At 38.6% G+C, this 13,744-nt stretch overlaps 1 protein-coding gene across 10 annotated transcripts in view; it reads left to right on the forward strand.

The window, feature by feature from the left end:
* SSH2 (slingshot protein phosphatase 2) overlaps nucleotides 1-13,744 on the forward strand; it is a 226,038-nt gene that overhangs the window by 120,157 nt on the left and 92,137 nt on the right. The window contains exon 1 of one of the 10 annotated variants that reach the window (XM_057716371.1): nucleotides 5,455-5,641. The exons of 7 other annotated variants lie outside the window; for them this stretch is intronic. In XM_057716371.1, the coding sequence (XP_057572354.1) occupies nucleotides 5,514-5,641 (128 nt within the window). In that variant the 5' untranslated portion in view covers nucleotides 5,455-5,513. Of the gene's footprint in view, nucleotides 1-5,454; nucleotides 5,642-13,744 lie in introns of those variants that run through there. 2 more of the 10 variants (XM_057716362.1, XM_057716367.1) reach the window with 2 other exon arrangements.

The following is a 13,744-nucleotide window of genomic DNA, read 5'->3' on the forward strand; positions in this document are numbered from 1 at the left end:
TTCTTTTAAATAAAACTATTAGTCCCATGGTGTTTGCAAAACTTGATTGCCTTTAAGAGCCTTTGTTTACAGAGTTTAGTTTATTGTTTGAATGAAGAGTGCCTTTGACTAAGTGTAGCAAGATACATCTTGCTACTGTCTGGGCAACAAGTTTGAAAATTAGGGGTATTATCTTTAGAGTTTTATCCTAGCATTTTACATATTAACAGGAGACAGAATGTTGTGCTACTCTAGGTAACAGGCTTTTTGTTTTGTAACTCTTTAAAGTGTTGGTTTAATCCCTTTTGACACTCAGGAGATTAATTTACTACTTATTTCTCTAGATGAAGCCCTTAGAGAAAACTTAAAAATACAAATAGGCCTTCTGATTGGTATAATCATTCTTTCTTATGACTAGGTATTTAAAAAATAAAGTTATATAAGTTAATACTATTATTTCAAGGCTTAAAAAAAAAAGCAAAATCCCAATAAGCATTGCAGATCTCATGTTACTACAAAATGGCAATATGTAATTAACTGCCTGGCAAACAAAAATATTAAAGTCTTCCTGAATAAAATGGTGGTATGTAGGGGAAGTTTATTTGTATTTTAATTTTCATTCATTCAACAACTTCTCATCCCAAATACAAACAAATACAACGCTTTCTGTTATTGGAAGCTGATTGGCCAATTTATGGATGGTAATAATACAAAAATTTGGTGCTGTCCTGTTCTCAAAGCACTTGTGTCTGTGTATCTTAATAAACCTGTGAGGTAAGCATTACCATCCCACTTTAAGATTAAAGAAACTAGGGCTGGGACAAAGTAAGTTTTGCCCATGGACAAAGTAGCTAGTGTCCAGAATCTTCTGATACTGGATGCCATTTTAATGTTGCCCGCCTTGGCTGTTTTTCAGATTGGTGGAAAACAGCATAGAGGATTATCTCTAGTCCAACATTTTCATCTTCTCAGTGAATAAACTAAAATGCACAGTGGTCTTTACCTTAAGGTTGCCAGACTGACTTCAGAGTCCCCTTGCTCCTCCCTAACATGTATGTACACACACACACACACACACACACACACACACAGAGCTTTCCTATTGACCTAAAGAAAAGCACATAGGTCTTTTCCCTGTTAAGGGTTTTACCTCACAGAAACAGTCAAAAGATAAGATACATGAAAGAGTTAGAAAAGCAAAAAAATTCTTAATAAAAATATAAAAATTTATTATAATCCTGCACCCTGATCTAGGATTCTTCATTGAAGACTCCAGCTCTCTGATTTTGTTCCTGAAGGGCAATTTCATCAGCCTTTCTTTTAGCTCTCTTAAGCTCACAGAGCCGTTAAGGCCAAAAGGTATATTTTTGTTTCAGGCACTCTTTTCAGTGGTTTATATGTATTAACTTAATTAATCCTTACCATAACTTCATCAACTAGGTACTGATACTGAGCCATAGATTAAGTAGCTATTTAAAGTTCATAGCTGGAATATTACTCAGCTATAAAAAGGGATGAGATGGAGCTATATGTTATGAGGTGGATAGACCTAGAGTCTGTCATACAGAGTGAAGTAAGTCAGAAAGAGAAAGACAAATATTGTATGCTAACTCACATATACGGAATCTAAAAATGGTACTGATGAACTCAGTGACAAGAACAAGGATGCAGATGCAGAGAATGGACTGGAGAACTCGAGGTTTGGGAGGGGGCGAGGGGTGAAGGGGAAGCTGAGACGAAGCAAGAGAGTAGCACAGACGTATATATACTACCAACTGTAAAATAGATAGCCAGTGGGAAGTTGTTATATAACAAAGGGTGTTCAACTGGAGGATGGAAGATGCCTTAGAGGACTGGGAGGGGGAGGATGGGGGGGACTCGAGGGAGGGTGGGGGGGGAGTCGAGGGAGGGAGGGAATACGGGGATATGTGTATAAAAACAGATGATTGAACTTGGTGTACCCCCCAAAAAAATAATAAATTAATTAAAAAAAAAATAATAAAGTTCATAGCTAATGGTGGCACTGGGATTCAAACCCAGCCTATTAATTCCAAGGCCAGAGTTTTTAACTGTTGGGCTATACTGCTTTGAACTAAGTTATTATGTTAAGTGGATTAAATCCATTTCTCAGGATCTCCAGATTGGATGACGTTTCTTTCCTAAGGTTCCCAACTCTTCCAAAAACACATCTTGGAATATTTCCTTAGGGTTTTATTATCCCATTTTACAGATGAAGTTAAGTGAATTGGCCAAAATCTTAGGTTATTAAATGAGTGTATTAGAACTAAATTTAGGTCCTCTGGTCTAGCCCACAGTTTTTGATACTGTAAATTAACATTGTCACCTTTTAGCTCATTAGCTATTGTCAGTTCAAGTGATCCACCCATGTTGAAATTTTGTTACAGCAACAAAAGCATGTTCACATCCTTCACATTTCATCTTTGGGTCTGTCCTAGAGATAGTTAGGTCAGTATGCAAGTCTCTGGTTTTATACGGTTTTACGGTATTTTTCATACCTTATGGAGGGATAACATGGGGACATAGTAATGGAAGTGTCTTATGGATACAAGAGACATCTATTACTTTAAAATTTTTTAAATGCTATTAATATATGAGTCTACAAAAAATTTAATTTGGTCATAGCTAATGCTATCAGGAGCCAAATTAACATTTTAGAATATTCATATTTCCAGCCCTTGAAATAGTCAGCAAATGACATGACAAAATTCATTTCTAATGTACTAAACTCAAGCAACAGTATAAAGAAATGCAGCAATTTTTATTCAGGGCCTTTTGATTTTTTTTTTTTTTTTTTTTTAGAGCAAGCCCCTTCTGACTTCACGTGGAGTAGAAAACTAGCTTAGTTTATTTCATGCTGCTCAATTAATTTGGAATCATTTTTGAATTCCTAGATGCTTGGGTACAGAGAACTTGCTCCCTAGAGCCTTGTTTCCTGACAGTGGAGAGTAAAGGATTAAATTGAGCTGAAACTAAATTGACTGACATTTTGACACTCTGCAGATTGTGAAAAGAAAGGGAATTTGTTCAACTTTTTGAAACAGTAGTAGAAAGAACTATTTCCTTAAAGGTACCTGAGTCTGCAGAGATGGTTTTTTTTTCTTAGAAACCAAGAGGCATGTTCTAGCATTTTCCCGGTTTTCTATATTACAGTTCAAATTGAGAATTTAACTTTGAAAAGCTTTTGAAAAGGCCTGGGTAGGGTGTTAAAATAGCCTCCTTCTTTTGACAGAGGTCTGGCAGAGGTCTTTTGAAGGGAAACAAAGGACTATGCACTTATGGAGTGTCACTATAGGAACCTATTTATAAAAGACAAGTATACATATTTATGAAATCTTTATCTCTAAGAGTCTTTAAATGCTGGATATATTGTGTTGCATTGAGTAAGATACATTTCCTGCTGACTTCTTTTTCCGATAGATACAGATGATTACCATGCCATCATCTTTCCTAAATGGCGTTATTTAGTGTTGACTTCAATAAAATCCTCTCTCTGCTGTGTCATGAATGGAACTGGACTCACCTTAACAGTGCTGTTCCAAATACCCTGCTACTTTTTTTTTTTCAATCACTGCAGGAGGCTGTAATAAATTACAGCCTGGAAGAAGTTTCAAACTGGCAAGTTTGCCAGATATTTAAAGCGATTTATTTTGGGGTGTATCAGCAGATTTTTTCTTACACTGCTATTTGGGTGCCTGCTGACACAGCCTGAGTCAATCTTTCAAAATTTTTCCTTCCTAGAGATCGATGAAGATGATGATGCACTGGACTCCAAAGTCCAGACCTTTCATTAACACTTCACTTGCCAACTAGTTCCTTCCTAATTTAGATACTATTTCCAGCATGAGTCTGCAATATTTCAGGTCCCTTGGTGCCTTGGCAACAACTTTGTTTTATGGAAGGATCAACTAACAAAAGAGTGATTCTGGTTGTAGATGCAGAATTTATAGTTTAGATTATTTCATTACTAGTATTTTGAAAATTGCCTAACTTCCCAATAGGAAAAGAGGTCTGAAATTTTATATAAAACAAAGACTTATTTCTTCTTGATTCTAGCGTATGCTGAGTAGTAAAGTCAGGTCTTCCTAATTTTAGTCTCTTTTGTAATTCTAATTTCTCTTACAATTTTTTCTTATGATCTCATAATAGTGAAGTTGCTTTTTTAATTATTAATTTTTGGCTCTGGAATTCCTAAAGCAATTTATATTGACTTATATTTTATGCAGTATTCATGAATGCTAAAAATACTGACGCCCAAAAATACTTGTTCCAGTGAGACAGTAAGGACAAGTGATTGCCTGCAGGGGGCCAGTCCCTTTTGTAAGCCACTACACATAGCATAGTGTGTAGGAGAGAGAGAAAAGAGATTCTCCTTTTACAAAGAGCTGTTCCCTCCCTGTTCAGGTGAAAGGCACTGCTCAGTGAGTTTGTTAGGAAAATCATAAAGCATCAGGCAATAGGGTTTGGTGGGGAAAGCCCTAGATGAGGAGTTATAAAACGGGAGTTCCTATCTAAGTCACTTACAAATAAAATCATCTGGCTAGACCCTGAATGTTTCCACATCTGTACAGTGAGGATATAATCTCTAGCCCGTCTTCCTTTCTAGATCATTTGGCACAGTAGTTCTCAACCAGGCTGCACACTGGAATCACCCTGGGAGCTTTGAAAAATACTGCCTTCTAGATCCCAACCGTAAGAGATTCCGATTTGATTGGTGTAGGATGCAACCGGGCATTGGGATTTTTTAAATCTCCACAGGTGGATTCATATGTGCAGTTAAGGCTGGGAATCCTTGGTTTGGAGGCTGGTTAGTAAATTTATTTACAGGCATTAGCAGATGTTCTTGACAGTGTAGATGGAGACTTTATTTACCATCATAATTTAAACTATTTTGCTTTAAAGAAAATCAAGTTAATCTCTGCATTTTCCTAGTCCATAGCACACAGGAAGCCGTTAATAAATATTGGTTACATTTGCCAGTGTACAGCCTTTTAAAGTTTTAAGATGATTTGAAAAATGGGGTTTGTTTGAGGTTCATGTATAAAGCCGATTAAAAGGGAGGACCTTTCTGTTCAAACATTCCAAAGAAATGAGAGCCTTTCTTTGCCCACCCCCCAGCTGGCTTCACTCCTTCACCCAAGCCGAGGTGGCTTGGGGCCGACCCTTGCTCCCGAGGCCCCAACGCTGGCAGCGGATCTGGCGGTACTACGAGCTCCGGGGCGGGGCGCCTGCGGGGCCGACCCTCTCGGCTCGCAGGACCCTCCCCGCCGGCGCGCTCAGCTCCGCCCCGCCCCGGACGCGAGTTGGGGCGGGCTGCTGGAGGCGCCCGGCAGCCGGGACTCCACAGCCGAGCCCCAGGGCTGCGGCAGCTGGCTCTGCGCGACCCGGCGGGCCCAGTTCGGCCGCCGGGAGCCCGCGCTGCCTGCGACTCCAGTCCGGCGGAGCCCAACGCGAGCGCCTCGTGCCCGAGCCAGGCGGGGGCCCGGATGCGAAGCTGTGCACCTTGAGCCGGCCCCATGACCCTGAGCACGTTGGCCCGCGAGAGGAAGGCGCCCCCCGCCTGCACCTGCAGCCTCAGTGGCCCCGACATGATCCCCTACTTCTCCGCCAACGCGGTCATCTCGCAGAACGCCATCAACCAGCTGTGAGTGCGCCGTGCGCCCTCCCGCCCTCTGCGAACGCTCGGAAAGTTTGCTTTTAGACAGCCACTTTCCCCGGCAGCTGGGAGCAAGGAAGGGCGTAATCGCGCTCTGCTTGCTTGAGGGTCTCGGGGCTTCTGGGGGCATAGTGGGGTGGAGCGGAAGGGTAATTCTTGGAGGCAGAAAGTGTCCTGGGGGTGGGGAAGCGGACAGAAGAATCCTTTGGGAGGATTTCTGGTAAACTTGGAGAGAATCTGAAAGTGAGGTCGCCCCAGGGAAATCGTCTGTGATGACTGAGTGACAGCCTTATGGCATTCGGGAGGCTCGGGCTGAAGGGCGGTCAGTAGCCTCTGAACCGCCGGCCGGAAACGCTGGACTCTCTTGCGGGTCCTGCTGGTGCTCAGGCTCGCGTGTTTGTTGTTTTGTTTTCTTGTTTCAAATAAGTTCGCTTGTGACCATAGATTTCTGTTGCAAAGCGGTGCACACAAAGAAAGGCAGTTCATTCTTAACACCCGCTGGTTGTAGTCTTGGAATCATTTCATAAAACTGGATTTTAGTAGTTTGTTCTTTTTCTTTTTGTCTCTGCCTGTACGTGCTTACAACCAAGCCTGCATGCACACCTCCAGTCGCCAAAGTGCGAGATTCAGTTGCATCTTTAAATCATCACTGTTTTCAAAGTCTTTAGAGTTGTTCCTCCCTTCCATTGTGGTTTAGCTATTTCTGAGAACTGTGTGCTCAAGCTTGTGGTTAATCTCACTTCACAGTTAAAAAGGGCAAAGTAGAGGAACTCCCCATCTATTCAAGTTGCATCCTTAAACTAGTTGAGTGATTTAGGGTTGCTTTTAGATAGCAGCAGTTTGGTCTTTGTAGTGTATTAGCACTCAGTCGGAGTAGCTTCAAGGAGTGTCACCTACAGAGGTTTTCCCAGACTCCTGGCACTTAAGCAACTTCTGTCTCTCTCCCAGGTCAATCCTAAAAGAACTTTTTAGTTTTATGTGCAACAACAGATACTTTCCATTATCCATTATTACAGGTCCCTAGAGTAGCGTGTAAAGTGATTTATAGATAATCCTAAATCTAATTTATTATTTTAACTAACGGTGTGCTCTCTTACCAAATCAGATTTGCATTTCAAGTTTTTTCCTTTGTGTTGATTCGTGGCGGCGCAACGATAGCCCCCCTCCCCCACCATAGTGGTTTTACTGCTCTGTATTATAAACTCTACAGAATTAAATCTACCATTTACTTGCATTTTCCCTTTAAAAAAAAGGACAAATGTAGTGAATAATCTGAAAATGGATAACCAAGCTTAAAATAAGTGTTAACAATACTTTGAAAATAAAAAAGGTAGTAGAAGCAACCCACGTGTCCATTAATGGATACATGGATAAACAGAATGTGGTATATAATACAACTGAATATTATCAGCCTTAAAAAGAAAGGAAATTCTGACATATGCTACAACATGGATGAACTTTGAAGACATCATTCTTAGTGAAATAAGCCAGTGACAAAGTACAAACACTGTATGATTCCACTTACGTGAGGGACCTTAGAGTAGTCTGGTTGCCAGGGGCTGGGGGAGGAGAATGAGAAGTTTGTGTTTAATAGGTACAGAATTTAATTTGAGGAAGAATAAAAAGTTATGGGGATGGATGGTGGTGATGGTTGCACAACATCAATGTATTTAATGGCACTGTACACTTAAAAATGGTTAAAATGGCAAATTTTAACCATATATTTAACTACAGTTTTAAAAAAAGGTTAAACAAAATTTAAAAGGTAGAGCTTCTAAGCTTTGTGGGGGAAAGGAGTTTTGAATCTTGCTTCCTAGTGTAGTCAAGCAAGTACAGATTTCTTTTCCTACTAATTAGTGACTTTGGGTAAGTCATTTGACTTCAGTTTCTTAAACTGTAAAATGAGAATATGCTGGTTCCTACCCCAGAGGATCATAAAAGATTATATGTGTGGTAACAATTTACAAACTATAAACCCCTGCACAGGAAAATGGGTTAATTGAAGTTAAACAAAAGCAAATAGCTGCCATTTATTGACCACTTGCCACTGTGCTGAGTTTAATGTGTATTATCTCGTTTATTCATCACAGCCACCCTATGCACTAATTTATTCTATTTACAGATAATGAAGCTGAGGCTTAGAGAAGTTAAGTAATTGCTCAAGACCATATAGCTAGTAAATGACAAAATTGTCCTTAGAATCCAGATATTTCCTAGGTTAGTGCTCTTAACCGCTATAAAAATGACCTTCTGTCTTAGTAGTTGCAAGGTCACTTTTGAGACTTATAGTCTTAGGAATTATCTTTAACTGCTGACATCTTCAACTTAGTGAAAAACATTTGCTACACTAAGAGTTTTGCTGCTAAGGTAGACAGTCTTAAAGAATTTGCAGAATATTTCTCTCATTTTTGCCTCTCTTTTGCCACTTTTTTTCTTCTTAAGAGAGTCTTGCTAATATTCACTTCTTCTAAAGTGTATTTATTAGTATTGCTTATGTTTATTTAACATAGTGTTGCCCAGTTCATCATCATTTTAAAATCTTTAAAAATCATTCTGAATAAAACCCCAAATTTTGTTAACTTAAACATACATATTTTTGGTGCCTAATTCAAAAGTTCTTAATTTGGGGTCCATGGTTGCTGAAGCCATGAATTGGCCTTGGAAGGTTAATGAACTCCTTGAGATGGTATGAAAATGTTGGGTAGATAAATATATTTTAAAAAATCACATTCTCAGAGTAATCTCGTAAATGTGATCTCATAAAAGGTTAAGAATCTCCTTCCTGGAACTTCCTTGGTGGTCCAGTGGTTGATACTCCGTGTTCCCAGTGCAAGGGGCCTGGGTTCAATTCCTAGTCAGGGAACTAGATCCCACATGCCTGCCACAACTAAGGAGCCCTGGAGCCACAACTAAGGAGCCCTGGAGCCGCAACTAAGGAGCCTACCTGCCTCAACTAAGACCTGGCGCAACCAAATAAATAAATAAAAAGGATTCCTATCTAACTCACTTACAAATAAGATCAGCTGGCTAGACCATGAATGTTAGGGCTAGACCCCTCAATGGCTAAGACCTGGGACAGCCAAATAAATAAATATTAAAAAAAAAAATTCCTTCCTAAGAGGAAGTATTGTTTATAAGGCCTGATACAGTAAAAACTTAACTGGTGTGAGCATTTCCCTGGGGTGCCAGATGTGTAAATAGCAGTGATGAATGGGAGCAACTAAAAGATTAAGATTTAAGGTCCTTAAGTGAAGACAATTTTAAGTGTACGTTTAGGGGATGGGATACCCTGACACCTGAGTACTCTTAGCCCAGTGGTTCTCTTGTCATTGCCATATGACCCACTCATAAGAGCTATTTTTCCTTTTCTCATTTGCTGCCTCAGATTTGCTCTGGGTTTAGAAACCAAGTAAAAACCAAGTAACAAATCCTATGAGAATTGTGTTAGAGTAAAAAGACCACAGTGAGCTCTTAGGGGCTTTCCTGTGGAGAAAGTTAATGCCCTTTAGAGTAGGGCCTTTGGATACCTATTTTGGTGATTTCACAGGCTCTTTCTAATTTCTTGACTTTTAACTGTGGTGTGTATATACGTATAGGTGAAATTAGAGAATAGCTTGGGTATTACTATATTTTTTTGGGAATTGTATCATTATTAGATTAAGGTCTCCCCTTACCATCGTGTAAAACTCACCAAATATAGTGTTATTTCTTATGTATTCAGTGAAGAACATTAAGACGTGATTGAATTAAATCCTGAAACAAAGAATGGTTACTGTCATAAGTGTTAATCCTACTAGAAAAATATATGAGTAGCCCAAAGCATCATCTGATCAAACTTTAAGTCTTAGATCAGACCGCTCCAACGATCATAAACAGTTCCATACCCTTTAAGAATCTACACGTGCTTTAAAATAGAACAAAAATCTGAACTTCTGAAAAATATGGGAGCCTGTGGTGTTTTTTTTTTTGAACCTTTATTATTTTTAGAGAGCCAACATTCAATCTCTGAAATGTGAAGTTGCTAAGCAAGGGGCCAAGACTTTTCTAATGTTATTGTTATATGCCAAACAAATAGCTTATCGACAAATAGGTGACTGTTTTTGTGTCCTGAAAAGTTCAGGGAAGGATCAAGAATTAGTAGATAAAATGTTGGCAAAGGGTATCATTAAACCAGTGTTCCCATTATGAAAACCGCTGATCAAAAGTGTTGGAACTTAGAAGCTTGAGACATTGCTTGAGTTGTTAATGAGGTTACCTTGAGCTTTTTATCCTTGACCCAAAATACTTGTATTTATTTACTTGGTTACACATGTGAGTTTGACTTCCTAGCTTCACATCAGTGCTTTCTGAAGCTCAAGCTCAGCAACAGAGGACCATATTGAGATGATTATCCAAAATGTACCTTTTCATGAAATTGAAAGGTAGAGTTTTATTTTTTGTATTTATTAGTGGTAGTACTAATGCTTTTTCAGTTCTTCTTCATAGTTATGCAAGTGATTTCACATGTGCTCATCTCTGAACTTAGGCTTGCATCAGAATTACCTAGATGGCTTATTAAAACACAGACTGCTGCCTACCCCTGCAGAGTTTCTGATTCTGTAGGTCTGGGGTGGGACTAGAGACTTAAATTTCTTTTCAGTTTCTAGAGGATTCTGATGATGCAGTTCCAGGGACCACACTTTGGGAACCACTACCTTAAAGTATTCCTGTGAGGCAGATAGGGCAAGTCATTATCCACATTTTGCGGAGTAAATAAACTAAAAAAATCAAAATGGTGACGTGATTTGCACAGGGGTTACATGATTTGTTATTGGTGAACTGAAACTAGAACTAGCATTTCCTGTCTCCAGATCTAGAGCTCTTAACAGTGCTGCACTCAAAGTCCTGATACATACATCTTTGTATATATGTGGGAACATTTCTTTCGATAAAATTCTAGCAGTGGGATTTCTGGGTCTGATGATATGTAGGTGTTAAAACTTTGATACATGCTGCCAAATTGTTTTGCAGTTTGCTTTGCCAGTTTGCTCTTAGCAGCTATAAGTAAGAGTATATCTTACTTATATACTTATATAGGCATCTTCACCAACCCTGGTAATATTAATAATGATATTAGATAGTAATTTTTTACTGAGCTCTTACTGTGTGCCAGGCATTGTTTTGAGTACTGTGCGTATTATCTCATTCTCTCTTCTTAACAACGTTGGCTTAGGTGTTACCCTCACTTAAAGATGAGAGGCACAGAGATGTTAAGTAATTTGTCTAAGGTAACACAGCCAGTATGCAAACACAGGCAGTCTCACTCCAAGACCCCTGCTCTTAAGCACTCCTCTATTTGCAGCTCCCTTACTATTGAAGAGCTTTAGGACCCTTTTGTATTCTTATTGGTCTTGCTCATTTTTCTTCTGTGATTTGCGTGTTTGTACTTTAACCATTTTTCTATTGATTTTTTTTTTATTTTTCATGTAGTACTCTATATTCTGAATATGTTTAAAAATATTTTCTCTTGTATAAAAGTTTTTAATTTTTATGTAGTAAAATCTGTCATTTTACCGTGATGATTTCAGTTTTGCAGCTGGCTTTTAAAAACCCCTTCTCACCCACTCCCAGGATTATAAAAGTACTTTTTGTATTTTTCTAATATGTCTACACTTTAAAAATATTTCATTCTTTAAAACTGGAATATATCTTTATAGACATACCTTGGAGATAATGCAGGTTCAGCTCCAGACTACCACAGTGAAGTGAATGTGACAGTAAAGCAAGTTACAGGAATTTTTTGGTTTTCCAGTGCATATAAAACATAACTGTTTACACTGTAGTCTATTAAGTGTGCAATAGCATTATGTCTAAAAAAAATAATGTACTTACCTTAATTGTAAACTGCTTTATTGCTAAAAAATGCTAACCCTTATCTGAGCCTTCAGCAAGTCTTGACCTTTTTGGTGGTAGAGGGTTTGAGACATTGCAAGAAATACCAAAATGTGACACAGAGACACGAAGTGAGCAAATGCTGTTGAAAAAATGGCGCCTATAGACTTGCTCTATTCACAGTTGCCATAAACCTTCAATTTGTTTTTTAAAAAAGGGGTATCTGTGAAGCGCAATAAAGCGAAACACAACAAAACAAGGTATGCCTCTATTTATTGTGTGAGGTAGACCTCTAACTTTACCTTTTTTCTAAAGGGACAGTCATTTATACCAATACCATTTATTTAGTCCATTATCACTTCACTGATTTGAAATGCTATTCATATTATATATTAAGTCCTCTTGACTCCTTTTCTTTCATACACACTTTTACTTAATATAGATTTAGTGGACATTTTGATATTTTGTATCACAAGGCCTACCTCAGTGTGTGTGTTTTTTTTAATGTCTTAGCTACTCTTGCTTATTTTCCAAAGAAGTCTTAGAAACAGCTTGTCAGTTTCTACTTTTAAAAATCCTGTTGCAGGACTTCCCTGGTGGCCCAGTGGTTCCAATGCAAGGGACGTGGGTTCAACCCCTGGTCGGGGAATTAAGATCCCACATGCCATGGGGCAACTAAGCCCACGTACGTGCTCTAGAGCCCATGTGCCACAACTGGGGAGAAGCCCACACTCTACAATTAAGACCTGATGCAGCCAAATAAAATTTTAATTTAAAAAAAAGCAGTTGGGGGCTTCCTAGGTGGCGCAGGGGTTAAGAATCCGCCTGCCAACGCAGGGAACATGGGTTCTATCCCTGCTCCAGGAAGATCCCACATGCCTCGGAGCAACTAAGTCCATGCGCCACAACTATTGAGCCTGCGCTTTAGAGCCCGTGAGCCACAACTGTTGAGCCCATGTGCTGCAACTACTGAAGCCCACGCACCTAGAGCCCGTGCTCCACAACAAGAGAAGCCATGGCAATGAGGAGCCCATGCACCACAAGGAAGAGCATCCCCCACTCACCGCAGCTAAAAGAAAGCCTGCACACAGCAAAAAAGACCCAACACAGCCAATAGAATAAAATAAATAATAAATTTAAAAAAAAAAGCAGTTGGGATTTTGATTTAAATTGTAATGAATTAGGTTTGGGGAGAATTAACAGCTTTATAAAATGAGCCTTCCCAATGAGGAATGTGATATGTGTGTCTTTTATTCACTGTTTTTAAAATGCCCTTCATTTAAATTTTATGCTTTTCCTCTTATAGTAGTTACACATTTCTTATTAGGTATGTTCATGGGTGTTTTACAAAGGTTTTGTTGCTCTTGTGAATAAGCTGTTTGTTCCCATGATGTTTTCTAATCAGTCCCTGTAGGTGTGTAGTAAAACTGCTTTTTATGGTATTTGCTTTTGTATCAGACCACCTTGCTGAACTCCTGGACCTAATATCTAATAGATATTTTAGGTGATTTTCTTGACTTTTCTGGGTGGATGATTGTATCATCTGTAAATGGGTTTTCTCTGAGTGTAACTCTTCATTGCTTGAGCTTAGGCTTTAGTGTAATGTTAAAGAGTAGCAATGCTAATGGTCTTATCTTGTTCTCCATTGTAAAAGGGATGCTTTTTATGTTTTCTAAATAGATGTATTGTGTGCTCTAGGTTCTGGCATAGATCACTTAGCAAGGTGAGGGCATTTCTTATTATTACTCATTTCAAATATTTTAAATTTAGATATAGTTTGAATTTTACTGTGGTTTTTTTTTTCCCCCACATTTTTTAGAAGGATAATGTTTCCCCCCTTTCCTGGGAATGCAGTGACGTATTGAGTTGCAAAAGTTGAATGGTCCTTTCATGCTGTTTGCATTATTTGTTAACATATTGCTAGAAATGGTTTACTAATATTTTAAGATTTTTTTCATTCAAATATTTGTTGACTCTTTGGTGCTTTGTCCAGTTTATGTATGATTTGTAGAATGATTTAGGTGTAATCTTCCATCTTTTTCTAGCTCTAAAACAGTCCTTTAGCAGAAATTCTGTATTTTAAAAGCCTAGAACCAAGAAGTCCTACTCCAGATGTTACAATTTTATGAAATTGTTTTACCTTTCAAATTTTAAAATTTCCTTGTTCTATTGAATAAGTGTGTTTATCATCCATGATACTTTTTTAAATAAATAAATAAA

Source organism: Hippopotamus amphibius, chromosome 17 (assembly GCF_030028045.1).
Source record: "Hippopotamus amphibius kiboko isolate mHipAmp2 chromosome 17, mHipAmp2.hap2, whole genome shotgun sequence".
Taxonomy (NCBI): Eukaryota; Metazoa; Chordata; class Mammalia; order Artiodactyla; family Hippopotamidae; genus Hippopotamus; species Hippopotamus amphibius.